Source organism: Mus caroli, chromosome 5 (genome assembly GCF_900094665.2).
Source record: "Mus caroli chromosome 5, CAROLI_EIJ_v1.1, whole genome shotgun sequence".
Taxonomy (NCBI): domain Eukaryota; kingdom Metazoa; phylum Chordata; class Mammalia; order Rodentia; family Muridae; genus Mus; species Mus caroli.
Genome location: NC_034574.1, coordinates 102,999,833 through 103,024,136, shown reverse-complemented (window position 1 = coordinate 103,024,136; position 24,304 = coordinate 102,999,833). Strand labels below are relative to the sequence as shown.

At 49.7% G+C, this 24,304-nt stretch overlaps 4 protein-coding genes and 1 pseudogene across 11 annotated transcripts in view; 3 read left to right on the top strand and 2 right to left on the bottom strand.

Moving 5' to 3' along the window:
- Znf605 (zinc finger protein 605) overlaps positions 1–5,643 on the bottom strand; it is a 14,778-nt gene extending 9,135 nt beyond the window's left edge. Inside the window, 1 exon segment of the mRNA XM_021161663.1 lies at positions 5,629–5,643. Within this exon segment, the coding sequence (XP_021017322.1) occupies positions 5,629–5,643 (15 nt within the window).
- Positions 5,644–10,669: 5,026 nt separating this feature from the next.
- Gtpbp6 (GTP binding protein 6 (putative)) lies at positions 10,670–15,023 on the top strand. 5 transcript variants are annotated; one of them, XM_029477714.1, is made up of 10 exons: positions 10,670–11,287; positions 11,942–12,079; positions 12,200–12,270; positions 12,362–12,489; positions 12,685–12,755; positions 13,668–13,826; positions 13,927–14,135; positions 14,341–14,489; positions 14,579–14,731; positions 14,831–15,023. In XM_029477714.1, exons 1-10 carry the CDS (start codon positions 10,786–10,788, stop codon positions 14,976–14,978), a joined length of 1,728 nt encoding a protein of 575 aa, XP_029333574.1. In that variant the 5' UTR covers positions 10,670–10,785; the 3' UTR covers positions 14,979–15,023. The 5 variants fall into 5 exon arrangements, with proteins under 5 accessions (XP_029333574.1, XP_029333575.1, XP_021018306.1 ...); XM_029477715.1 differs by having other exon boundaries at positions 10,671–11,287; positions 12,359–12,489; positions 14,579–14,686; XM_021162647.2 differs by having other exon boundaries at positions 10,671–11,287; positions 12,359–12,489; positions 14,579–14,690; positions 14,831–14,920.
- On the bottom strand, positions 13,067–18,689 carry Plcxd1 (phosphatidylinositol specific phospholipase C X domain containing 1). 4 transcript variants are annotated; one of them, XM_029477718.1, is made up of 7 exons: positions 18,637–18,689; positions 17,927–18,016; positions 17,591–17,623; positions 17,107–17,213; positions 16,683–16,838; positions 16,386–16,569; positions 13,067–15,625 (listed from the first exon to the last, which is right to left on the bottom strand). In XM_029477718.1, exons 2-7 carry the CDS (start codon positions 18,003–18,005, stop codon positions 15,387–15,389), a joined length of 798 nt encoding a protein of 265 aa, XP_029333578.1. In that variant the 5' UTR covers positions 18,006–18,016; positions 18,637–18,689; the 3' UTR covers positions 13,067–15,386. The 4 variants fall into 4 exon arrangements, with proteins under 4 accessions (XP_029333578.1, XP_021018308.1, XP_029333577.1 ...); XM_021162649.2 differs by having other exon boundaries at positions 17,085–17,213; positions 17,487–17,623; positions 18,637–18,684; XM_029477717.1 differs by lacking the exon at positions 18,637–18,689 and having other exon boundaries at positions 17,085–17,213; positions 17,487–17,700; positions 17,927–17,981.
- LOC110294420 lies at positions 17,809–22,381 on the top strand (annotated as a pseudogene).
- A 1,554-nt stretch (positions 22,382–23,935) lies between these two features.
- Positions 23,936–24,304, top strand: part of Znf268 (zinc finger protein 268) — a 10,362-nt gene continuing 9,993 nt past the window's right edge. The window contains exon 1 of the mRNA XM_021163712.2: positions 23,936–24,260. Within this exon, the coding sequence (XP_021019371.1) occupies positions 24,258–24,260 (3 nt within the window). The 5' untranslated portion in view covers positions 23,936–24,257. The remainder of the gene's footprint in view (positions 24,261–24,304) is intronic.

The following is a 24,304-nucleotide window of genomic DNA, read 5'->3' as shown; positions in this document are numbered from 1 at the left end:
AAAAAAAAAAAAAAAAAAAATCAAATAGACAGATAATGCTTTTCTCTTGCCAAAAAGCATTTTGTCCTAGGAAAGATATTTTGCTGGTCAGTGTGGGGACTCAGAGTTGGGGTTGGGTAGAGTTGTTTTGCTTTTATCCAATAGAAAAAGAAAAGCTATGCTCATAATAAATAAATCAATAAATCCAAGCCTTGGATCTCAATGCATTCGGGAGACAAAGGCGCAGGGACAGAAAGGTTCCTTGTAAGTTCACAGTCAGCCTAATCTATAAAACAAATCCAAGACAGCTCAGGTTACACAGAGAAACCCTGTCTCAATAAACAAGAATTGTTTCCTCGATTGTTTTCAGTTATCAAGATGAAGGTGGTTATAAGTTCAGTGTTATGATGGTATTACACACCCTCTCTGAGAGGTCAAAACAAATCAGACCTCAGCAGGAGAGGGACTGCTAACGTGGATCAGTCCAGACTTTCAATGACTTCAGACTGCCAGACAAAGGAGATGCTCTGTTGGAAGAGAAGCCCTGTATTTGTGTTAACAGGAAAGAAGAAAAGGCTTTGACTTCTTCCAAAAGTAATAAGGATCAGATTTGGTAGAGGGAGACCCCCTGAAGATCTCAGCTTAGACAGGAGAAAATCAAAAGGGCCAGAAACACTGGTGAAGTATATTACTAAACCCTCTATTCTAACAACTCCGATCCTGGCTGGGACATATATGTCTCCAGCCAGGACTTCCACGTACATGGCCAATAGATATTGTTGGCTACAGAATTCTCATGACTTATTATGACATACCATCTTTCAAATGTTATGAGTGGAGACTTATATTACAGTTTGACTATATGATCACACTAACTTCCAAAAAAAGATAGTTGTCTTTCACCTGCTCAAACAAAGAGCAGTAACTGATCAGTACACCTTGCACATTCCATACAAATGTCCTTATAGACATATATAATGCTTATAAAGTTTATATATTGCAGAATGGGAGGCCAAAACGGCAGCCCTTGAGGATGCTGGAATGCCTGTTTCCTACAGTTTCCTCGAGAGACCTGGTTCCAGAACAGCTTCAGGAAAGGCTGCTGATCCCAGATGACTTTGCTTGGTCCAACTGATCCACACAGGACTTCATTTAAGCCTGCATTTTCTTAATGTACAGACTGGACAACGAACCCTTTCTTTCTTTTTTTTTTTTTTTTTTTTTTTTTTTTTTTTTTTGGTTTTTTGAGACAGGGTTTCTCTGTGTAGCCCTGGCTGTCCTGGAACTCACTTTGTAGACCAGGCTGGCCTCGAACTCAGAAATCTGCCTGCCTCTGCCTCCCTCTGCTGGGCGTGCACCACCACGCCCGGCTGAACCCTTTCTTAAGACTAACCATTTTTCTAATTTTCTTAGTCTCCCAAACAGGAATTCTTCACCCCAACTCAGCAGGAAGCAATTCTAAAAAGACCATTGTCCCAGTCCCTTAAATTGGGGTGGATGGTTTGGGTTATTCTATAAATTATACATATGTGGTCATTTTATGGGATGATTTACAATTAGTTATGGTCTTGGATAGGGAGAAAATGTACTAGATTCAGGGATTTCTTTTCTCTTTCCTTTTTCTTTCTTCCTTAGGTAAAGGGAAGAGGATTGAAAAGAAGAATGGGTAGGGGATATTGAAATATTATAAGAAATTAGACAAATAGGTATATATTGTTGAATCTACTCTTAAACCAAAAAACATTTTATAGCCACATCTTACATTGGGAGAGATCTTTATGTTTTGATTCAGAAATGAGGTCATATTTTGTTACATTGGTACAACATTTTGTATACTGATACAGGTTCAAGGTTTTCATTGGTATAAATCCTTGTATATTGATATAAAATTTAAGATTAATTTGTTACAAAATAATATTTGTATGTTTCAACTATTGTATAGGTATTATGGCTATGCAACTCATTTAATAATACAAGGTTTAGTCCCAGTCCTTTCAATACCTGCTATTACAAACTTGAAGATAATTAAGTAATGCAAATTAATAGTCAATCAATCCAACCCATGGTCATATTAGATTGTAGTCTCAATTGTCCCAAAACTATACACCCTGTTGCTTGGTCAAATAGATAGAAGATAGTCTTCAAAAACCTCAGAGATCCACAGAATATGGCATTTAAAATTTTTTCATTATTAAAAGATGTAGTGAGATGGTCTGATGCTGTCTGTATTCTGGTATTAAAACCTCTTCCTCAAGAGGGGTTGCCCCCAATAAGCAGTCCATCGAGTACTCAGGTGATCTCATGTGAACCTTCTCCCCATTTCCACTCGTCAATAAAAGACTAGAGCCTATGATTGGGCCATAGAGGGAAAAGGTGGAACAGGCGGTTCAGAGTGGTAGGTAGGCAGGAGGAAAGGAGGAAGGTGAGTGGAGAAGAGAGGATAGAGGAAAAGAAGAAGCCATGATTGACCAGAGCCACGTAGCCAGGAGAAACCACAAGTAGCAAGGGGTCTTGTAGCTGGGGAACAAGTTAGTATAGTGTTAGATCTGCCCAATCTAGGCATATAACTTGTAATATCTGGATTGTATGGGTTTTTTTGTACAGGCTTAATAGGGTTGGGAATTCCAACAACAGAAAGATCTTTTGACTATGAGACAAGTCTGTTCCTGACAATAACCCCATTCCACTTCAAAAAAGATGATAAGCATCAATAACTCCATATGGAGTTGCTTCAGTTGTGGCAAACTAGCCACTGGCGAAGAAAATGCCCATGCTTTAACTACAGACATGCTGTCCAGAAAGGACAGCGGATACAGGAAAGTTGACTGCCAAGCTCTACCAAGACAAGGCAAGCAAGTCCTTCATAAGCCCTGCTTCAGAAAAAGTGCGTCATATTCTGAGCCAAAAGGCTGAAGACAGTTGCGCTAACATTACAGAGACAATATTGGGGACTGTCCAGGCAATCAGTTGTCTCTGTCACTTCTGTAGTTTTTGGAAGCAGCATCCCTAAGCTTCCTGAATACTCAGGTAATATTCCCTTTCAGATCTCTGATGGGGTTGAAGAGTAGATAGTCATAGTCTTACTGAAAGTTTACATTGTAAGATCTGAGAAGATGTTCTAGGTCTAAGACGATGTGTTTAGAATGAAAATGCAAATTAGGATAGAAATTAAGTTAAGTACAAAACTTTGAACATACCAAAATATGATAGATAATAGAATATTTTCTAAAGTTGCCAAATACTACGACTGGGCATTGTAAATGTACATCATACCTCATAGTTTTCATAATTGTTTTATAATTGTTATAACTGTATTCAATTTATATTTGAAAGAAGCCTTTTAAATGACTAAAAAGGGAATTGTAGAGAATATCTTGTGCATTTTATGGATGCATTACCTGTCTATTAAAAAGGTTATGGCTTATGGCTTAGGCAGGAAATAGAGGTGGGACAACTGAGAGAGAGAAAGGATTCTAGAAGAGAGTCAGGAGCAGGGAGAGTCACTGGGAAGGTGTGAGGAGACAGACAAATGCATGGTACCTGCGCATAGGTAACCAGCCACATGGCAGAATGTAAGTTAAAATAACTGTGTTATCTAAGTTTTGATCTAATCAGAATAGAGCCTATCTATATAGCCAAGATATTTCTAAATATATTTTGAGCCTGAGTTTTATTTCTGAGAGCATGGGGCTAGAAGGAAGAACCAGCCGTAACTTCTACAGAGACCCATTCTCTTTTTCTTTTCTTGTTTTCTTTTTTTCTTCCTCCTCCTCCTCCTCCTCCTCCTTTGTTTTTCAAGACAGGGTTTCTCTGTGTAGCCTTACCTGTCCTGGAACTAGGTCTATAGACCAAGGTGATCTTGAACTCAGAGTTCAGTCTGCCTCTGCTGAGATTAAAGGCATGAAGTCCCCACTTCCAGTCAAATAGGTGGATTTCATGTGAGAGTAAGGGGTAAAAATTCTCAGGTGTATTTTGTAAAACAAAACAAAACAAAATACCATTATTTTTGTTTTCTCTCCTATCCATTGTGAAACAGAATCTTACTATATAACCCAGGTTGGCAGGAGCTCATAATGTAGCCCATGCTAGCCTCAAACTCTTGATTCTCTTAACCTAGCCTTTCAAGTATGCTCTCAAATTAGAATGACTCAGGGATTAAGGCTATATGAAGATACAAGGATTATCCTTTTACTAAAGATAATGGTAATGGCCTTTGGTCTAAAGAAGACCCTCTCTGAAACAAAACAAAAACAGACAAATAAAATCCGTATGAAGCAAATGAGCTAGACTAGATTAAGAACTCCAGGGCAGGATTCACATTAGTGTAACTGCATGCCTGTTCTTACACTGTAAATTCCCACTTTCCACCTGGGACTAATTTCTGTGGATATTCTCACCTTACTGATGCTCTTCCAGCCTAAAGACCTTCAAATTACTCCAGCTTGCTGGCCACATTCTGGAGTCAGAAACTGGTGCTATGGGAAAGAACTTGGAAGCTGCCTGGCTCTCCAATGGATTGAGCAGTCTTTTCCTAGCAAGGCAGCCACTAAGACTCATTCAAGCATGACTTGAATGAGACTCAGGAACTCTTGCTCTTCCTGCTTTCTGAATGCAGGGACAACATGTATCAACCATGTCCATCTCAACGTCATGGTTGCATGCCTTCCTCCATTCCTAGCACAGATGGTTTCTCGGAGGTCTTGGGGTGTTTCTATCCAGACCTCTAGAGGACACTTGTCTGGATTCTGACTCGGGACCCAGTACTTCTCCATTCCTTCCCTTCTGTAGTTCTCACTCCATACCTCAGGTCTACAAAACTCAAGAGACATTCTATTCAGAGCTCCTTCAGCAGTAACTAGTGAGATATCCCCTCGTTTGTGCTAATGGTCAGACCATTTTCAAGGGAGGTTGGGAGGTACTGCTTGGGTTTTGGGTTCTTCTTTATCTCATTGCTAAGTGATACAGGACCAATGCGTTGTTCTTTGCCGTTTATTGCTTTAACTTTAGCTGACCATTGGCACCTAAAGCTCATCTTGGTCAGCCCATCTATTTATGAGTGTTAGGTGAAGGGCTATAATGACCACCCTGCTACATGACTTACTTCTCATTCCTAAAACCATAATCTAAACTAGTGTGTATTTAAGACTCCTGTGGGGCTGGTGAGATGGCTCAGTGGTTAAGAGCACTGACTGCTCTTCCAGAGGCCCTGAGTTCAATTCCCAGCAACCACATGGTGGCTCACAACCATCTGTAATGGGATCCAATGCCCTCTTCTGGTGTGTCTGAAGACAGCTACAGTGTACACATATACATAAAATAAAAATTTAAAAAAAAAAGACTCCTGTTCTTAGTTTCTAAAATAGTGGTTCAAATTCTTTACATTCATGTTCGAAACTTATATCAAGGAATTCTATACACACCAGTCTCAAGAAATATAGTAATTGCAGGGTGGCTATTTGGGAATTTGTTCCCTAGACCATCCATTTAAATAGCTATTAGAAAGTTTTGTATTTTCTCTTATTATAATTCAAATCTATTCAAGAGTCTAAACTTAAGACCTTTTTTGTTGCAGATTCATGTAAATCTCATCACCTCTAAGCCGAGTAGAAAAAAAAAAAACATGTGGTAGTAAATAAGCAAACAACTCACCCTTGATTCTGTCATCTTCTGCTATATTTAAGGAACTCAAGATGTCATGACTTTTTTCTGTCCTGATTCCAGAGAGAGAGATCTGTGGAACCTAAGAACATGTTCTCACACTTGAGTCCACCTCTTCTTTGTTTCACAGGAACTGTTTCATTCCTGAGAGACATGGCCTGTGGACAAACAAGATATGTTATGTTAGTATATATCATTAAGCAAAATTGGTTAAGCAAATCTTGGTTTTCTCTTGATGGGAAAGCAGATAATTTAAAGCCTCGGGCTAGATGTCATAAATACTGGGGTATGAAAGAAGTTGGAGCGTGGTTTTCCTGGCTGTCCTGCAACTCACTTTGTAGACCAGGCTGGCCACAAACTCAGAGATCTGCTTGACTCTGCCTCCCAAGAGCAGGGGTTAAAAGCATGCACCACCACCAGCTTAGATTTTTTTTTTTTTTTTGGTAAGAGAACTAAAACTTGTATAAAGAGCTAGGTAGGGCTGGAGAGATGGCTTAAAGGTTAAGAGCAATGACTGCTCTTCCGGAGGTCCTGAGTTCAACTCCCAGAAAACACATGGTGGTTCACAACCATCTATAATGGGATCTGATTCCTTCTTCTGGTGTGTCTAAAGATAGCTACAGTGTACTCATATACATAAAATAAATAAATTAATTAAAATTTAAAAAAAATCAACATGTTAAAAAACAAAAACAAAAACTAGGTATAGCCAGGTGTGATTAAAGAATGTGATAGAGGGGGCTGGTGAGATGGCTCAGTGGGTAAGAGCACCCGACTGCTCTTCCGAAGGTCCAGAGTTCAAATCCCAGCAACCACATGGTGGCTCACAATCATCCATGACGAGATATGACTCCTTCTTCTGGTGTGTCTAAAGATAGCTACAGTGTACTCATATACATAAAATAAATAAATTAATTAAAATTTAAAAAAAATCAACATGTTAAAAAACAAAAACAAAAACTAGGTATAGCCAGGTGTGATTAAAGAATGTGATAGAGGGGGCTGGTGAGATGGCTCAGTGGGTAAGAGCACCCGACTGCTCTTCCGAAGGTCCAGAGTTCAAATCCCAGCAACCACATGGTGGTTCACAACCATCCGTAACGAGATCTGACGCCCTCTTCTGGTGTGTCTGAAGACAGCTACAGTGTACTTACATATAATAAATATATTTAAAAAAAAAAAAAGAATGTGATAGAGGGCTGGAGAGATGGCTCAGCGGTTAAGAGCACTGACTGCTCTTCCAGAGGTCCTAAGTTCAAGACCCAGCAACCACATGATGTCTCACAACCATCTGTAATGAGATCTGATGCCCTCTTCTGGTGTGTCTGAAGGCATCTACAGTGTACTTAAATATAATAAAATAAATCAATCTTTGGGCCAGAGCAAGTGGGGCCAGAGCGAGCAGAGGTCCTGAGTTCAATTCCCAGCAACCACATGAAGGCTCACAACCATCTGTACAGCCACAGTGTACTCATATATATAAAAATAAGTAAATAAATCTTTTCTAAAAAAGTATGTGATGGAAAGTAAATAGGAATATCTCTCTGCTTAGGGGGAGTTTGTATACAGCACAAGATTCAAGAAACTGAAGGAAGAAAAGACACTTAACCAGTTTGTTTAAAAACCTTTTTATTGGGACTGATAGGTGGGTTTCTGAGGCAAGCATGAAAATGGAGAGGGCCACTTTCAGGTTTGCCATTGCTAACAAAGTACAGTCGGATCTAAGCGCAATTGTACTTAGATGATAAGTCTTGACAGTGAACCTCTCCTAGAATCCAAAAGGTGAAAGACTTCATCATTTCTGCTGTTTCTCAGGAAGACAGGGTCCTTATGGCACCCAAATGAATGATCACTACTGTCTTCACCAACAAAAAGAGCACACATACATGCCGTCCTGGACTCACTGGTTTACAAACCTACAAAGCAACCCCTTCCTGTCCCACAAGACTTGTCTGGGGAATCCCACTAGTCCTTCATTTACCTGGCATTGACACCTGTTCTTACAGGCCAGAATGTTCTGTGTTCCGATGTTCCACCATCTAATCCGCTTAATCTGCGTGCCTTACTCTCCCTGACAGGGAGCACCATCAGTGATGGCACCGCCACCTTCCCCCACCCCTTCCCGCACTCCATCCTTCTGCCACCTCTTCTTGCCCCAACCTCCTACCAGGCTGTTGGACGCAATCCCTAGTCATGGGGCCACTAACATGACCCAGGGAAACCAACGCTTTACTTTCTAAATCATTTACAAAACTATTACGATAAAACCTTTCCCAAGCCGGGCGTGGTGGCGCACGCCTTTAATCCCAGCACTCGGGAGGCAGAGGCAGGCGGATTTCTGAGTTCGAGGCCAGCCTGGTCTACAAAGTGAGTTCCAGGACAGCCAGGACTATACAGAGAAACCCTGTCTCGAAAAAAACCAAAAAAAAAAAAAACCAAAAAAAACAAAAAAAAACCAAAAAAAAACAAAAAACCTTTCCCAATAATAAAATTTCATATGGCTACATGTGTGTCATCAGAAGTGGATTTTGGTATATGGTAAAAAAAAAAAGCCTTAATTAGAAAGAATTAAAATGATTTAAATTTATACATTGAAGATTATGAAAATTCAGGCACCAGATGTTAAATAATAATTGACCATGGAGCTGAAAAGTTAGTTCAGTGGTTAAGAGCACTGACCATTAAAGATTTATTAACCTGCTTCTCGAAATATGCCACATGCCTTGGACGACAGCCCCCACTGAATACATCCTTTTAGGATTGTTATATTTTGATGATTTATAATGGTGTTACCTGTTCTGTTTGTGATTCACTGAATACATAGTTTCAGAGTTGTAATGCTTGGATGATTTTTGTGCTTTACTGTGCCAAATGATTTTTGTTGGTGTCTGTAATTGTTTTATTGGCTATATTTTCTAAGAAATGTAATGTTTGGTTTTTTAATGTATAAACCCCCCTGCTTAGAGCTGCAGAATACACTCAGATTTAAACTGCCTCTGTGTTTGTTTCTGTTTGTCACCGCCAAATCCTTACCCACCTAGCTTCAAGGACCCTCATTCCAGGGACCCCCATACCGTGGCACCTTCTCTAAAGATAGACATGTGTCCCAATAAGGGCGATGAAACAAAACCACACTGCTGAATAACACTGGTACAAATAGCCTCAGATGGGAATCAAAAGTGTCTCTTAACTCTGAAATATAAAACGAAATGAGATGTCTTATCTCCTGTGCTACTGCCAGCAAAGAAAAAAATATAAATTAATCTCTATGCTTTTCAGTGAGGATACAGAAATGGAGACAACCTAGAATTTGAGGAACTGAATTCTATGAAACAACCTCCAAATTCTTTGGAGAACCAATGGCAAACCCATCCAAAGTGGGCATGGAGGAAGTAAGACAGCTCTTGCCCAGTGTACCATCTCAAAGCACTCTGCCACTGATACACAGTGAGACGAAGATTATAGACAAAGAAAACCCAGTGGAACCTTTGTCATTCACTTATCTTGCTAGGTTATTGTAATTTCCTCAGACTGAAAATTTCCTTTCCACGTGGAAGACGGTGAATTCTAAGACTCGGTAGCTGAGCAAAATTTACACATTCTTGTATTCCCTGAAACTTGCAAGATTGACATGCCCTTCCTCAGTATTAGATGAACTCTAACAATTTTGGGTGTGAGAAGAATCTGATTCATGGGTTGAATCCAGGTATGTGTAAATCATGAAATAATCAGAACAGTGTGACTGTAAAATTGTGAAGACTAGCTTTCCACTTCTCATACCAAGGGAGAGCCACTTGGATAAATGCAAAGAAAAATTTTGCCAAAAACCTAGTAGAAGTATGGGGTCCTTTAATTTAAGATGATGTGAAATTGTATTTTAGCTTTGTCTGTACATAGCTACTGGAAAATGCAAAACAACTAACTGAGTGAGAAGTATAATGTTATATTAATAGCTGCATTACAACATTATGTGCAACAAAATCAATGATATTTGCTAAATCACAAAACGCCTTCTTTGTTCTTTTTTAAAGTCTAGAAAACAGAATGGTGATATTTTATTCAATTAGATTTTCTTATCTATCAGGGGAGGTATGTGTGCCCGGGAAAATATGCCTGTGGAGGTCAGAAACAAACTACAAGAGTTGGCCTTCTCCCTCAAAAATGTAGGTCCCCACGTTTGAACGCAAATTTTGAGTCTTGGTGGGAGGCACCTTGACCAAGTGAACCATTTTAATGGCTCAAGAATACAGAAAAACATTTCCTCGGAAGCTTCATCCGTCGATTTTGTAATTTACCGTCGTCCGCGATTATATGTAAGAAGGAACAGAGCAAGAACAGTGGTTTCATGACACCTAAAAGTAAACGTTAGGATAAAATCAGTTTTAGCTCAGTATCTCTTGCCCCAAGATTGGGGCTTATAGCACCGGGCGTGGGGGCAGAGCTGAGTAATGACAGGCAGGAGGTGAAGGGGCTGGCTGTGGGTGAGAGGGCTGGACCGAGCAGTGACAGGGTCTGGGTGTGTGGGCGGGGCTGAGCGATAACAGGCCGGGCGCCGAAGCAGGGTCACGTGATCTTGTGGCCCCTAGAGATGGGGCATCACACACGCAGTCAAGTGTTGGTGGGTAAGAGTGGGCTGCGTACTATCAGGCTCTAGTGTGTGAAACACAGTTGGCAGCGCACAGTCAGGGGTTCGAGGGTGAGGTCGAAGTGAAGAGACCTGCCCTTCACCCACTCCTGGGCCCGTTGTGCAGAGCGTATCGGATCCGTGTCTTCCACTCGCCAGTGCAGGAGCCCAGGGGTGACGTCACAGAACTGGTCACTCGGGCTCCTTTCCTGGCCCACCTCGGATGTCTAGTGCTCAGGAGACGCACGTGGGGGTTCGTCACGGCTGTAGGGGAATGACCCCGGGTGTGTGATAGGTGTATTGACCCCGGTGTCCAGGCGATAACACAGGTGACAGTGGATAAAGGAGCAGCGTGACTCTCGTCAAGACCACGCCCTCTCCCCGAGGCCACATCCCTTCGTTGAGGAAGTTGAGATGATCCTGCCATTCACAAAATTGGACTCCGCCTCCTGTCAATCAGGAGCCAACCTCAGAAGCAGCCACTGAGGGAGACGCATTGTCCTTTCTGCCCCGCTCCTCGTCGCATGCGCCTTGCTGTCCTTTCTCCCTCACCCCGCCCTTATCCAAGTTTTTCGCTGCGGGTACGCTGTCTGCTTTCGATCCTCCCAGAGCCACCCTTCGCGGCACGCACATGCGCCCTGTTGTTCTTCCCGTCCCTCCCTGCTCTCCCTCCCCCGCCCCCGCAGTCTTTCGCTGCGCGCGCACGCGCCATGCTGTTTCTGCGCGCCGCCGTGCTCCCGGGGTTCTGTCTCCCGCGTGTGCGCCGCATACAACGCGTTCTGAGCCCCGCGGTGACCCTGCCAAGCCCCGTCCGCACTGTCCACGCCGGGAGCCGGGTCTGGGGGAGCGCGTGGGCGGGGGGCGGTCCCTTGCGTGGTGGGGGCGGGGAGGACCCGCGTGAGGACGAAGAGGAAGAGGAGGATGAGCTGCTCCGCGCCCCACCCCTCCTGCCCTTGGATGCACAGCGCGTTTGTCTCCTGCATCCTGAAGTCAGACGTCCGGCCGGAAAAAAGCCTCGAAGCACAGGTATTGGGTAGGGCGAGAGTGGGGATCGAGCAGGGAAGCCGGAAGGGGCGAGGACCTGAAGGCTGAAACTTACTAGTGCTACCGGGAGGCCAAGGGGAATTGGGGTGGCGGTGACGCCTAGGTCTGGAAGGGGCGGAGTCACGAGAAAGGAAGGAGAAGCCGAGGGAGGAGGACTGGGGGCAGGGCACTGTGATTGACATCGGGCGTAGGGTAGGGAGTGTGGATAGTCTGGGATGGGCTGGGTTCATGGCTACTCTCCTGGTGGAGTCGGAGTCTGGCGAGCTTGTGTGCTGGGGGCGTGATCTGACTGAGCGTGTGATGGTACCTGGGCCTGCCCTATGGGTGAGGCTGCGCGTGCTCGGGGTGGGGCGTTGGGGCGGGACTATTCTAAATTTGTAGGCGGAGTCTGGGGGAAAAACATCCGGCGCTGGGGGCGTGTCCTTGACGTTCTGCCTTTCCCTGGTAGAGCTTTGGATCAGGGCCTGGCGAGTTTCTTATGGTTGTGATGTGAGCTGCAGGGTGGGGACGTGGTGTGGGCGGAGGATGCGGACCCCGCGCGGGCGCGGTTTCATCTCAGAGCTAACCCTGTCCACCGCCGTGGTCCGAGGTCTTCCCGCCCGGCCCTTGACTGGATGGACCCTTGTGTCCTCGCAGCGGAGTGGCAGGTGGCAGAAGCGGCCGCGCTGGTGCGCGCACTTCCAGGATGGTCGGTCGCGCGTACCCTGGTGGTGCCCAGCGCAGCGCCTGGCAGCAGGCTGGTGTTCGGCAAGGGCAACTTTCAGGACGTGACAGGTGAGCGGAACCTCACCTTTGGCCGCTGAGCGTGCGCCTCTACCTGTGCTGGTGTAGGATGGGACAGACTGCCTCCTGTCCTCCTCCTAACCCCATGACGGGTCACTCCCTGTGCTCCAGAAAAGATCAAGGGATGCCAGGACATCACGTCCGTGTTCCTGAACGTGGAGAAGATGGCGCCACCGACCAAGGTTCCCGTGTGTCCCCCCCCTGATCCTCACATGACCCATGACACCATGTGATCCCTGACTGATCCCCGCGTGGCCCCCATCTCCTCAGAAGGAGCTGGAGACTGCTTGGGCCTTGCGTGTGTTCGACAGATTCACCCTAGTCCTGCATATCTTCCGCTGTAACGCACGCACGAGGGAGGCCCGGATGCAGCTGGCGCTGGCAGAGATCCCGCTCCTCAGGTTCGTGGGTGATGTTCCCCGCATGTCCTTCCCTCGTGTTTTTACCACCTGCCCTCTCAGGGAGTCTGTGGGTGCTGCAGCATGTAGTGCTCCCTACATATTCTCTTCACATGTCCTTGGGTACTCCCCGCATGTCCTCCCTACATGTGCTCCCTGTGTCCTCCCCTCATGCCCTACCCACCTGTCTCCCTCCAGGTCCTCTGTGAATAGCGACCCTGGGCAGCAATACCAGCAAGGCTGGGGCTCCCGGTACATCATGGGGTCAGGTAAGGGCCAGAGGTGTGTTGAGGGGTTTTGGGGAGAAGGGGGACATGGAGGGGAACACTGGCCTGTGACGCGGGGCTGTGACTGGGGTCTAATGTAATGACTGAGCCCTGGGATCACAGCAGGAGTGACTGCAAGGTATGGAGAGTTCACATGACCCCTGACCCTTACATGGCCCCCTCCTGCTCACTTCATGACCTCTCCTGATCCCGGAGTTCATTGTGTAGCCGGCGCAGCCACACAAACTGGGTTCCTGAGTGGGAGGTTGGAGCTGTAAGGGAGGAAACGAGAGAAGAAACGAGACCAAGACAAATTTCTGATCATGGCCCAGTGTTTACTAAGAGTCTGTGCTTATAAAGGGGGAAAGCCCATTTCCCTGCCACCCAGACTTCTTGATGCTTTGTTGCCAAGTTGTTAGCACTTAGTCTGCTAGAGCTGCTAGCATTAGGTCGCTAATTCAACAGATTGTCAGCTATCCCAGGAATATCTCAGGAAGACAGGTTCAGCCTCTCGGGTTATTAGCATCTTGGAGAAGAGCAGCACAGGTGACAGAATCGACCTATCTAGGTCCGGAAGACTCCACCCTAGGTGGTCTCATTCACAGTGTCAGAATAACAGGTCTGAGTCAGCCTGCTCAAGGCTGGGGATGCTATACATTGACCTACACAAGAATCTGCTCAGAGCCAACTGCTTCGTGGATGTGTGACAGGCAGGCTGACCCTGTATGTCTTTCTGTGAACGACTGGTGTGATTCCCCCATGGGAGAATCTGCTCATGCGTTTCCTGTCTGGGGCAAGGTCAGGCGGGATTCCCCCAAGAATGTGATGTTCATGCCCCACAGAAGACCCTGAAGTTCTGCACAGGGCCACAGTTCACCTTCCCCCGCCCCCATACCGAGTCTCTTGTCCTCCCAGGGGAGTCACCCACGGAGCTGCGTGCCCGCGCACTCAGGGACCGGGAGCTGCGGCTCCGTCGTGTCCTTGAGAGGCTGCGGGATAAGCGGAGGCTGATGCGGAAGGAGCGGGTGCGGCGCGAGTTCCCTGTGGTGTCAGTGGTGGGATACACCAACTGTGGTGAGGAGGGAGGGGCCCACATGGGAGGCCGGGGTGCACCAGTGTAGGCATGGCAAGTGCTGGGGCTGACAGTGCCACGTTCTCACCTGCTCCCTCCCAGGGAAGACCACACTCATCCAGGCTCTGACGGGTGAGTCTGCTTTGCAGCCGCGGGACCAGCCGTTCGCAACTCTTGATGTCACCGTACACGCGGGGTTGCTGCCCTCGCGCCTGCGCATCTTGTACGTGGACACTATTGGCTTCCTGTCCCAGCTGCCGCACAGCCTGATCCATGCGTTCTCTGCCACGCTGGAGGACGTGGCTTACTCGGTGGGTGTCCCGGACCCGATGGTTGGAGCCTGTCCTCTGTGCGGTCCTCTGTGAGTGTCAGGTCACTCTCCTTGTAGGCCTGGGTATGACATGATACCCCGGCAGTTTCTGTCTGCAGACCACTTCTGTCCTCTGGCCACACCCCTAGACCGCACTCCTTCTTGATGCCTGATCTTGCTCCTATCCCCAACCACGCCCCATACAGGACGTCCTGGTGCATGTGACTGATGTGAGCCACCCTGATGCAGAGCTGCAGAAGGCCACGGTCCTGTCCACACTGCGGGGCCTGCATCTGCCTCCTGCACTGCTGGAGTCAGCGTTGGAGGTTCACAGCAAGGTGGACCTGGTACCGGGGTGAGTGTGGTGCGATGGGCAGGGTGGTGGCCCACACCGCCCTCCTGGCCAACCCCACATGTGATCCCCTAAGTCCCCCACCCCTGCAGGTACACTCCACCATGCTCTGGAGCCCTGGCCGTGTCTGCAATCTCAGGGCGCGGGCTAGACGAGCTGAAGGCCGCTCTGGAGGCGTCAGTGCTGCGTGCCACAGGCAGGCAGGTCCTCACAATGCATGTGCGCCTTGGGGGACCCCAACTTGGGTGAGCCGTGTGGGGGTGCCCACCCGTGCCTGTACCATCTCTCAGCATGCCCTGACACCTCCCAGCATGCCTGGTGGTGATCTTTGCGTGTCCCTGCAGCTGGCTCTATAAGGAGGCGGTGGTGCAGCAGGTGCAGGAGCTGCCGGAGGGTGATGCAGCCCACGTGACCGTCGTCATCACCCAGGCTGCCTATGGCCGGTTCAGGAAACTGTTCCCCATTGACGCCCCTTCTGCCCTCCCACATTGACTGACAGTAACTTATTAAAGCAGGATATGTCCTGTGTCCCCCTCACCGGCCTGGCTTTGTATAGGTGACTGGGAAGAGTCCCTGTTACAAGGGAAAAGGTGCTTGTGCTCAGTGGCTGGGGTTGGAGCTTCCCTTGGGAGCAGAGACTGTTTCCAAGGCCTGGGTCTAGCCTGGGCTGCCAGAGACCACAAAAACATCCGCATATGTGCGTTAGTTCAAAATCCGTTCATCAATGGAGGCCTGAGCACCTGGTGATACGAACAGAAGTGACACATACGTGGCCACCGTGTGTTCTGCAACAGCATCATGACAGCAGAACGTTCTGGGTCCCTGGCCTGCTGGGTCTGAAGGTCTCTAGGCTGCACGAAGTTCTCCGAAGTGGTGACCCCCGTCTTGGGGGTGTGGCAGTTAGGGAGACAGCAGTTTGCGGTTCAGGCTGATGACCTTACTCACGAAGCCATCTGCATCCACGAAGTCGCCTGCGATGATGTTGGTGCAGTGAGGGCTCTGCCCTGGCTGCTGTGCACACACCCACTCAGTCATGAGGGGGAGGCTGCGGCGTGTCATCTCCTCCAGGGAGTCCACTGGGTGCAGGAGGATGTAGCACAGGTTCTCAGTGATGTTGATGCCAGCAACGAACAGACCATCTGAGGGGGGTGATGCCATGTTATGTGACTGATGGGGTGATGTCACAGGGAAGCCCACACCAACACAGCCCTGTAACTACAAAAACACCAGAGACACCCTAGTCTCCCTCCCCATGTGACTGATGATGTCACCAGGGAAGGTAGTTTTGGTGTCAGGATGATGCCACATCTAGTGCAACTGACAGGGTGGCCTCCCAATCCCCAGAGACACCATCTACATCCATGCTTTCATCCTCCTGCCCAGTCCATAGTGATTGTTGGGATGATGTCACATAGATGTCTGCCTTCATTCCCCCTGACGGATGCTCGCCTCATCCCATGTTATGTCATCACTGCACTGCCAAGTGTTGTCATAGCCCTGTCCTACATCCCCCATGCCACCACCACTGCCTCACATGACGTCATATTGACCCGTGTCCTGTGTGTCACCGCCATCCCTGTAATGTCATGACCATAACTTTTTTTTTTTTTTTTTTTTTTTTTGGTTTTTCGAGACAGGGTTTCTCTGTAGCCCTGGCTGTCCTGGCACTCACTTTGTAGACCAGGCTGGCCTCGAACTCAGAAATCCGCCTGCCTCTGCCTCCCGAGTGCTGGGANTAAAGGCGTGCGCCACCATGCCCAGCGTCACGACCATTCCTATCCCTCATGACATCACTATTGTACCTGACACCCATGATGTCACCACTGAAGTGCCCATTTCAGAGTGATGTCACCCCATCCCTGAGATATCACCATTATCCTGCCTCCCCAGTGATGTTACCTGGGCGGCCTTGGCCCTTCATGGTCTCCAGGAACCGCAGCAGCACATCAGTCTTCACTGCATTCCCCCACCAGTATGGGATCGCGGGCCACAGCTGATCGTAGCGACTGACTGTGGCCTCATCCTCGTAGGACACGATAACCTGCTGCTCTCGTGCCCACAGCTGCCTCAGTGTGGGGACTTCCTGGGTGGGGAGGGGCATGGAGTGAGGGTTACTCCCCTCCTCACCCTGCCAGACAAGAACACACTCATCCCTGACCCTCCTCACCCCATGCGATAGAGACCATGCTTCCTCACCCCACTGGGACACAGCATGTCTCCAAAAATGTTCACGATGCAGCCCACGAGGTAGTCATGCAGCTCACATGTCATCCCCTGGAAGTTCCTGCAGGCCAAGATGACCACCTCGCGGGGGTGTGATTGCAGCCACTCAGCTATCTCAGTGAAGGTGTCCTGGGGGCGGGGCGGGCTGCGTCACGGTTATGTCACGGCTCGAGGGTCACATCACAGGCCTGGTCATGGGCCAGGTCACGTGACAACTAAGTGAGCCTGGTGGGGCCTGTGTCCACTCAGACCCTCGATCCTGCCCCTTTCCATTCCCCCTCCCCTCCCACCCTTCCTCTCTGCTCCCGTTTCTCAACCCCCCTCCCATTCCTTTTCCTCCTCTTCCTATCCGCCTTCCCTCCCCGGTGCCCACACCTCCACCAGCGCCTTTGTGTACATCATGTGCACAAAGCACAGGTTCCGTGTAGAGCCCTCTGGCGCATGCGCGATCCGCAGGTCCAGGTACCGCACACCCGCATCCAGCTGCTGCGTCACGTCCAGGGTCTGCAGGATGAGGATGGACACCCGGGGCGGGTCCATGCACGGGAGTAGGGGTCACCAGGATCCCTAGCCCCTCCTCCGGAGCTACATCACCAGGGCCCTAACCTGGCCCCACAATGTTTCCGGGAACCTCTAATCCCGCCCACCTGGTCCCTGACCTCCCTCCCCCCCACACCTTCCCCGTCCGCAGGCCTCACCTGGCCCCCAGGGCTACGTCACCAAGACCCCCTAACTCCGCCCCCGGGTTCGTCCCCCACCACGCTCCCACGCCCTCACCTGTGTGACCGACCATTTCATCACCACGGGTCCGGTGATGAATGGCACGACCCGGCCCAACAGGTGCAGTAGCCACGAACTTGCACGGGAGATCCGAGACTTACGGTTCAGGCAGTATGTCATCGTGTCGTGGCTCCCTGGGGACACGCAAGTCACCGGTCATATCCGGCCCCTGTCGCCCCGCGGAGCCCCAAGCAGTCAGGGTCCCCTGTTACTGACAGGTTGGAAGGGGCGGGGCTTAAGGCCTCTGTGTCCAGCCCCTGTCACTCCCCAGCCCCCCCCTCCACCCTCCCCTCACCCCCCACCCCCAGTCAGTGGCGCGTTCCTCCAGCAAGTCAGCCAGCCAGAGCCACTGACAATGATTGACAGCTTCCACACGGAAACCCCATCTCAGCCTGGCCCCCCGCATCCGGAGAACGTGAGGTTGGCCCCGTACTCACCTGGGATGGACAGGTGGTGCAGGGGGACATCCCACAGCTGAGGGCACAGCTGCGACATCCAGTCTGCCTGGTCTCCCATGGGGGCTGCAGCTGCGGCGGGTGGGGGGGGGAAGGAAGAGCACAGGGCGCAATGAGTGGGGGGGGGCAAGGCTCCGTGAAGGGGCGGGGCAGGGCCATGGGTGGACATGGCAGGACTGAACAAGATGGAGCTAGTGGGGAAACTGAGGCAGGAGGCCTGTGACTGTGGGCCTGCTGAGCTGTGCTAGGGACCCGCACTCCCCACCCCTTGTGCCTGGGGGACCCGCATTCCAACCCTGGGTGACCCCTGGACCCACGTTCTACCCCGTGACCCACACTCTCCCCCGCCGTGTGTCCCCTGGACTCGCATTCCCATCCCCGGGTGACTCCTGGACCCATGCTCCACCCCCCCAACCCGTGTGACCCCAGGACCCTCGCTCCCACCCCGTGACCCATACTCTCCTCCCCGTGTGTCCCCTGGATCCGCATTCCTACCCCTGGGTGACCCCTGGACCCACACTCTCCGCCCCACCGTGCGACCCACGTTCCCACCCCGTGATCCCAACTCTCCCCCCCCCTCCCACCCCCGTGACTCTGGGATCAGGTCTTCCTTCCCCAACCCAGTGTGGCCCTCGGACCTATATTCCGCCCCCCCCCCCCCCTCCCACCTGTGACCCTGTTCAGTCACTGACCTGCGGTCCCGGCCCCCCGCGGGTGTTCACGTGAGACGGAGGAGGGGGAGCACTAAAGTCCACGCTGTCCCACTAGCGAGTCTGTGCCCGAGCTCCCTCCCCCAAAAGACTCTGTCCCCTGCAGGGGCGTGGCCGCTGTGATGTCACGCATAGTCAGGACACATGCATGCATACCTTCGGTGCCTACTGTGTGCTCTGGGACGGTCAACACGTTCTTATGCACTGAGCGGCAGACTTCACCCACTCTTCCTACCCTGCTCGGCTCTAGTCCCTGCATCAGGGGTTAGGGGTGGGGTGGGAATCAACTCTGACTGGCTCATTCTTCAGCCTTAACCTGGCAGGCCCGGCAGGCTAGCATCTGAGATACAGAGGGGAAAACTGAGGCAGCTGGAAGGGAGGGGGCCACCGAGGCAGCTGGGGCGAGGGGAAACTGAGGCACCGTGTCCCGAGGACTCCCTCCCTCCCTTGTCCCTTCCCCTCTCTTACCAGACACCAGATCAGACTCCACTGCCAGCGCAGTTAAGTCCTGCGTGTGTAGGCATAACCTTTTTTGAAATCTACTTTTAATAAGGGTTCAACCTCTCTTCTAACCTACCTCAAGGAGCTGCTGTTCCCCAAGGCTCTGTGATGGGTCTTCTCTTCCAGGGTCAAGCCCTTACAGGCCCTGCATTTGTCTGCCCTGGCTCCAGGGCCAAACTGCCAGGCATCTACTCTTTTCATCCTAACCAGCTGTGGTTTTAAAGCCACAGGATGGCAAACTTTTGTTTCCCTGGCCCAGCAAGGCTGTTTCTCCTCCTCCTCCACCTCCTCCTCCTCTTTCAGGAATTCAAGCCTGGGGAGGGACACAGGCTGGGGAAGGATGGGCCCAGAGGCAGGTGTGGACTGGGGCGCAGGGGGGACCTGAGCCTGGGGCTTCCAGGAATTGCCTAGGAGCTCCCCCCATGCCACAGAGGTTCACAAACTTTTCTGTTTAGCCCCCTCCCCCCAGGTCTTCCAGCCACCGGCACCCCTGGGCTCTGCAGGATCCCCCACTAGAGGTCTAGGGCTGGAGGTCACTGCCTCCAGCACCCCTCCCTCCCTCCCTCCCTCCCTCCTTTTTCAGTCCCTCCCCCCTTCACCTGCCAAGGCCTGTGCAGGATTTAAGAGCTCTGCTGATGGTAAACCAGGGAAGCAGTCCCCTGTATGTTACAAGGGAAACCCTGAGTGCTTCCTGAGTGTAGCCTCCCCCAGCCTTGAAGCAGGCTGATTCAGACCTCGCTGCCACTGAGTATGAGTTCACTTGGGGTGGAGCCTTCCGATTTAGAGGCTGTATTGTTCTGTCACCTGCTGCTGCTCTTCTCCAAGACACTGCTACCTGCTGAAAGACCCCCAGAGATATTCCGGAGACTTAGAACAATCCAATAATTTACACCTACTTGCCAAACCAGTTCTGTGCAGCAGATGGCACAGGCTGGCAATGTGCATCTAGAATAGATCTGCAGGGGATGGGCCTCCCCACTTTATAAGCACAGACTCTTAGTAAACTTGGGGGCCTTGAACAGAAACATGTCTTGGCCCCCATTATTTTTCTCCATACAGCTCAGGCCTCCCACTCAGGAATCCAGTTAGTGTGGCTGCAGGCAGTTACACCTGAGACCCACTTGTACTGTGCCCTCAGCAGGTATCCCCGAGCCCAGTGCAGGTCCCCTGGGCCTTAGTAGGTGTCTAGTCCCCTCAGTAGGTATTCTCTGACCTAGCAGGTCCAGTGCAGGACTCCTGTGAAGTCTGTAGGTGTCCTGTGCCCTCTACAGGTCTCCTGTGCCCCAGAAGGTGTCCTGTACCCTCAGCAGGTGTCCTGTGTACCCAGCAGGTGTCCTGTACTCTCAGCTGTCCTCCTGTGCTTTCAGGAAGGTTAGGGTTTGGGTTAGTCAGTTGTTCCATGTCCAGCCTAGGAAGGGTCCTTTGAAGCCAGATACCAGCAGCCATTTGAAGACTTCCACCTTTCCCAGGAGCATCTCCATTCCAATCGGGAATGAAGGTCCCCAAGAAGGACTCTGGTCAATGGGGACAACCGCCTCTAGTCGTGCCCCCACCTTGTTGGGGAACTTCAGGTGCTGCCCACCTATGGAATGCCATGGGTTGGGTTCTCTGGAAGTGGTCCTGTAAAACCTTCCTGGTCTCACAGCCTGGAGCCTGGATAACGGCAGTGAAGGCTAGACAAAAACCAAGGCCATTAATGAGATATATTGTTTTGGGCCTCCATGCCCAGCTCTCAGTAAAGCAAAAGCTGTACTGTGTCTTGCATTAAGCACAAACATCTGGCCCAGAATGTAGAGGTGGGTCCTTTTGTCTTGAGCCAGGACCAGGGCTGAAGTTCCTTGAAAAGTGAAGTTGCCTCAGTGGGTGGCATAGGAGGCTTGAAGGAGCTGCTGATGCTATTCCTGAGAATGGCATAGGAGGCTTGAAGGAGCTGCTGATGCTGCTGAGAGAGGCGGAGCTTCTACCCTTTTATGGGTAAATGAACTAAACCCAAGTTTGTAAGAAGAAAGCTTTGTTCCTTTAGTAAGACTAAGCCTGCCTTGTTATTAAGAAAAGACCTGCCAGGCAGTGGTGGCGCACGACTTTAATCCCAGAACTTGGGAGGCAGAGGCAGGCCAGCCTGGTCTACAGAGTGAGTTCCAGGACAGCCAGGACTACACAGACAAACCCTGATAAGGAGAAGCCTGCCTGCTCCTTCTGCTCTCTGCGACATCTTCTTTTTTCCTCTCTCCCTCTGCATTCTGCGCATTGCTCTCTTAGGGTTTTTTTTTTTTTTTTTTTTTTTTTTTTTTGTTACCTTACAGTTTCTAAGTTATTCCACTCTGCATCCTCCTAATCTTGCTCTCTCCTCCTGCTCTGATGTCACAATACTCTTACTCTCAATGCCTTTTTCCCCTATGCTATGCCTTTTCTTCTAAGTTCTTCTTGAGTTCAGTTCTGTCAAAAAAATAAAAGTTTTCTCCTGTCCTGACTAAAAAATTATCCTCAGTTCTGTTCTAAAAAGTTCTGTTCAGGTCTGACTGAAGAAACTTTCTGTCACTTTTTTCTTTTCGCAGCTGCCGTCTGCAGCCATGAATATGTTCAGGCTACAGAAGAGGCTTGCTTCCAGTGTCCTCCGCTGTGGGAAAAAGTAGGTCTGGTTGGACCCCAATGAGAACTATGAAATCGCCAATGCCAGCTCCCGTCAGCAGATCAGGAAGCTGGTCAAAGATGGGCTGATCATCCAGAAGCCTGTGACTGTCCGTTCCAGGGCTCGCTGCCTGAAAAACACCCTGGCCCGACGGAAGGGCAGGCATATGGGCATAGGGAAGAGGAAGGGCACTGCCAATGCTCGGATGCCTGAGAACGTGACCTGGATGAGAAGGATGAGGATCCTGCGCGGCTTCTCAGGAGATACCGGGAATCTAAGAAGATTGACCGCCGTACGAATCACAGCCTGTACCTGAAGGTCAAGGGGAACGTGTTCAAAAACAAGCGCATCCTCATGGAGCACATCCACAAGCTGAAGGTGGACAAGGTCCGCAAGAAGCTCCTGGCGGGCCAGGCTGAGGCTCGCAGGTCTAAGACCAAGGAAGCACGAAAACGCCGGGAGGAGCGCCTCCAGGCCAAGAAGGAAGAGATCATCAAGACTCTGTCCAAGGAGGAGGAGACCAAGAAATAAAGCTTCCCTCGCTTCATGTCTGTACATAGTGGCCTGGCTGTGGCCTCACTTGGATCAGTCATTAAAATAAAACAAGCCTTTGTCTGTTTAAAAAAAAAAAAAAAGCGTTCTGTCTAAAAGGTTCTCCTCAGGTCGGTTATGTTTCCTTGTCCTCAGCACTTAGACATCTTTCAGAACACACGATCGCATGCTAAAAAGTTCATCACAAGTTTATGCATAATTTAAATCATAAATTGAAATAGAAGTTTACAACAGAGAATGTTTACATGCACATCCAATAGGAGCAATTATCTGGCTAGACATCCATCACCTGTCTCAGCTCCACAGGTTCAATGAAGGTTTAAAACCATAACTAAGTTATTAGTAATGTTTGGTATAGATAAACCCAGTCAATATTTTATCCTCTCTCTTAGCACCTATAATAAATTGTTAGTTCCCTTTTTATGACCTTTGGTTTTACAACTTCTTGGAATGTGCTCTGAGTAGTAAAAGCAAGTGATTGGTGACAGAGACTGGCAAAGTTCTCATTGCAGTTTTTTGTTTGTTTGTTTTGTTTTGTTTTGTTTTGAGACAGGGTTTCTCTGTATAACCCTGGCTTCCCTGGAACTCACTCTGTAGACCAAGCTGGCCTCCAACTCAGAGATCCACCTGCCTCTGCCTCCTGAGTGCTGGGACTAAAGGTGTGTGCCACCACGCCCGGCATAAATCCACTTTGTACATATATAGATTCATCCTATCAGATCTGTTCGTCTGAGAACCTTTACTAATACAGCTCTGCATGTGAATGTGTGTTCACCTTCCCACTGAGGAAGGTGTGCTGGCTAACAATATTGCACCACAGGGTCTGTCATCCATTTCTTGTTTTTCTCCCAGGGTTCTCATACCTAGTGGTGATCAACTAGCTGCAGTTTAACTAAGCCTAGCATGAAGGACTCAACCCAAGTCTAATTGGAGTATTTGCAGGTTTATTGAGGGCAGCTTTCTAGTGGACTCACTAGTCCCAAGGAGGTCAGAGAAGTCGCTATGGGGAGGGAGAATGAGGAGGGGTGTGGGGAGAAAGAGAGAAAAAGCAAGCAAGGCAAATAGGCAGAGAAAAATGCAGGGGGAAGGGAGAAAGAAGAAAAGTGGAGAGAGGAAGAGGGAAGGGGAGGGAGGGAGGGAGAGGGGGAAAGGGAGACACAGAGACAGAGAAACAGAGACAAAGAACACAAAATGTCTGGATTACATATAAGTAGCTTCTGGAGGAGAGAAAACCTGGCCCTTGGGCTGGAAAGTTCAGGGTACAAAGCAGGGTATGCCAGCCATGCCCTGTAACAGGTGGGGACTGCAGAGTTCTGGGATAGGCCCGGCCAACTTTGGTGTTCAGTGCGCACTTCAGCCGCTTGTCCCAGCCACAAAACAAACATCTTGTTTCCTAGAATCTCTCTTTAATTGTTAATATTCTGGGCACCCTTCCACTTGTGGGGCAGATTGATAACTCCCCTGCAAGTTGAGTAAGAAGGGAAAGAACCAACTGAGTGCAGGGAGGGGAGCTCAGAGTCACTGCCCACAGAGGGGAGGAGCGGGCGGCTGAGCAGTGGTAGGTGGAGTCCTCTCTGGGGCTGCGCAGAGACAGATGGGTAGGCTATTGGAGGACAGGCACAAGTGTTACACAAAAGCATATCCCTGTAGATCTGGAAAAGGTCGGGCCCCGGACTGGAAGCCTGGACTGAGAATCTCTATATCGCTTCTCTTTCGCACACTCTAACCCTAAGAAAGGTGCTCATGTCACTCAAGAAGCACTGGCCAATCAAAGCCTTCGGGCGTGCCAGTCAGAAGAGGAGGCGGGTTCTTCTGCGAGCCAAGCGGCGGGTTCCTCTTTGTAGCTGAGAAGGCTTGAATGGTCCTCTGTTCTGACGCTGGATGCTGTGAATCGCGCTCTGTCAAGCTTTAAAGTTGCGGCATGGTGAGCACAGGGTCACTGCCAACAACCGGGAGGAGCAAGGGGCT

What these genes read in the sequence shown, in the direction of transcription:
- Gtpbp6 (XM_021162646.2), top strand. Translation starts at nt 10,786, where the DNA reads ATGCGCCTTGCTGTCCTTTCTCCCTCACCCCGCCCTTATCCAAGTTTT. An exon ending in TGGAGGACGTGGCTTACTCG is followed by an intron (nt 14,136 to 14,340) that starts GTGGGTGTCCCG and finishes CGCCCCATACAG; the next exon opens with GACGTCCTGGTGCATGTGAC. An exon ending in AAGGTGGACCTGGTACCGGG is followed by an intron (nt 14,490 to 14,578) that starts GTGAGTGTGGTG and finishes CCACCCCTGCAG; the next exon opens with GTACACTCCACCATGCTCTG.
- Plcxd1 (XM_021162649.2), bottom strand. Translation starts at nt 18,005, where the DNA reads ATGGGAGACCAGGCAGACTGGATGTCGCAGCTGTGCCCTCAGCTGTGG. An exon ending in GCACCACCTGTCCATCCCAG is followed by an intron (nt 17,624 to 17,926) that starts GTGAGTACGGGG and finishes GCGTGTCCCCAG; the next exon opens with GGAGCCACGACACGATGACA. An exon ending in ACACAAAGGCGCTGGTGGAG is followed by an intron (nt 16,839 to 17,084) that starts GTGTGGGCACCG and finishes CCCCGCCCCCAG; the next exon opens with GACACCTTCACTGAGATAGC.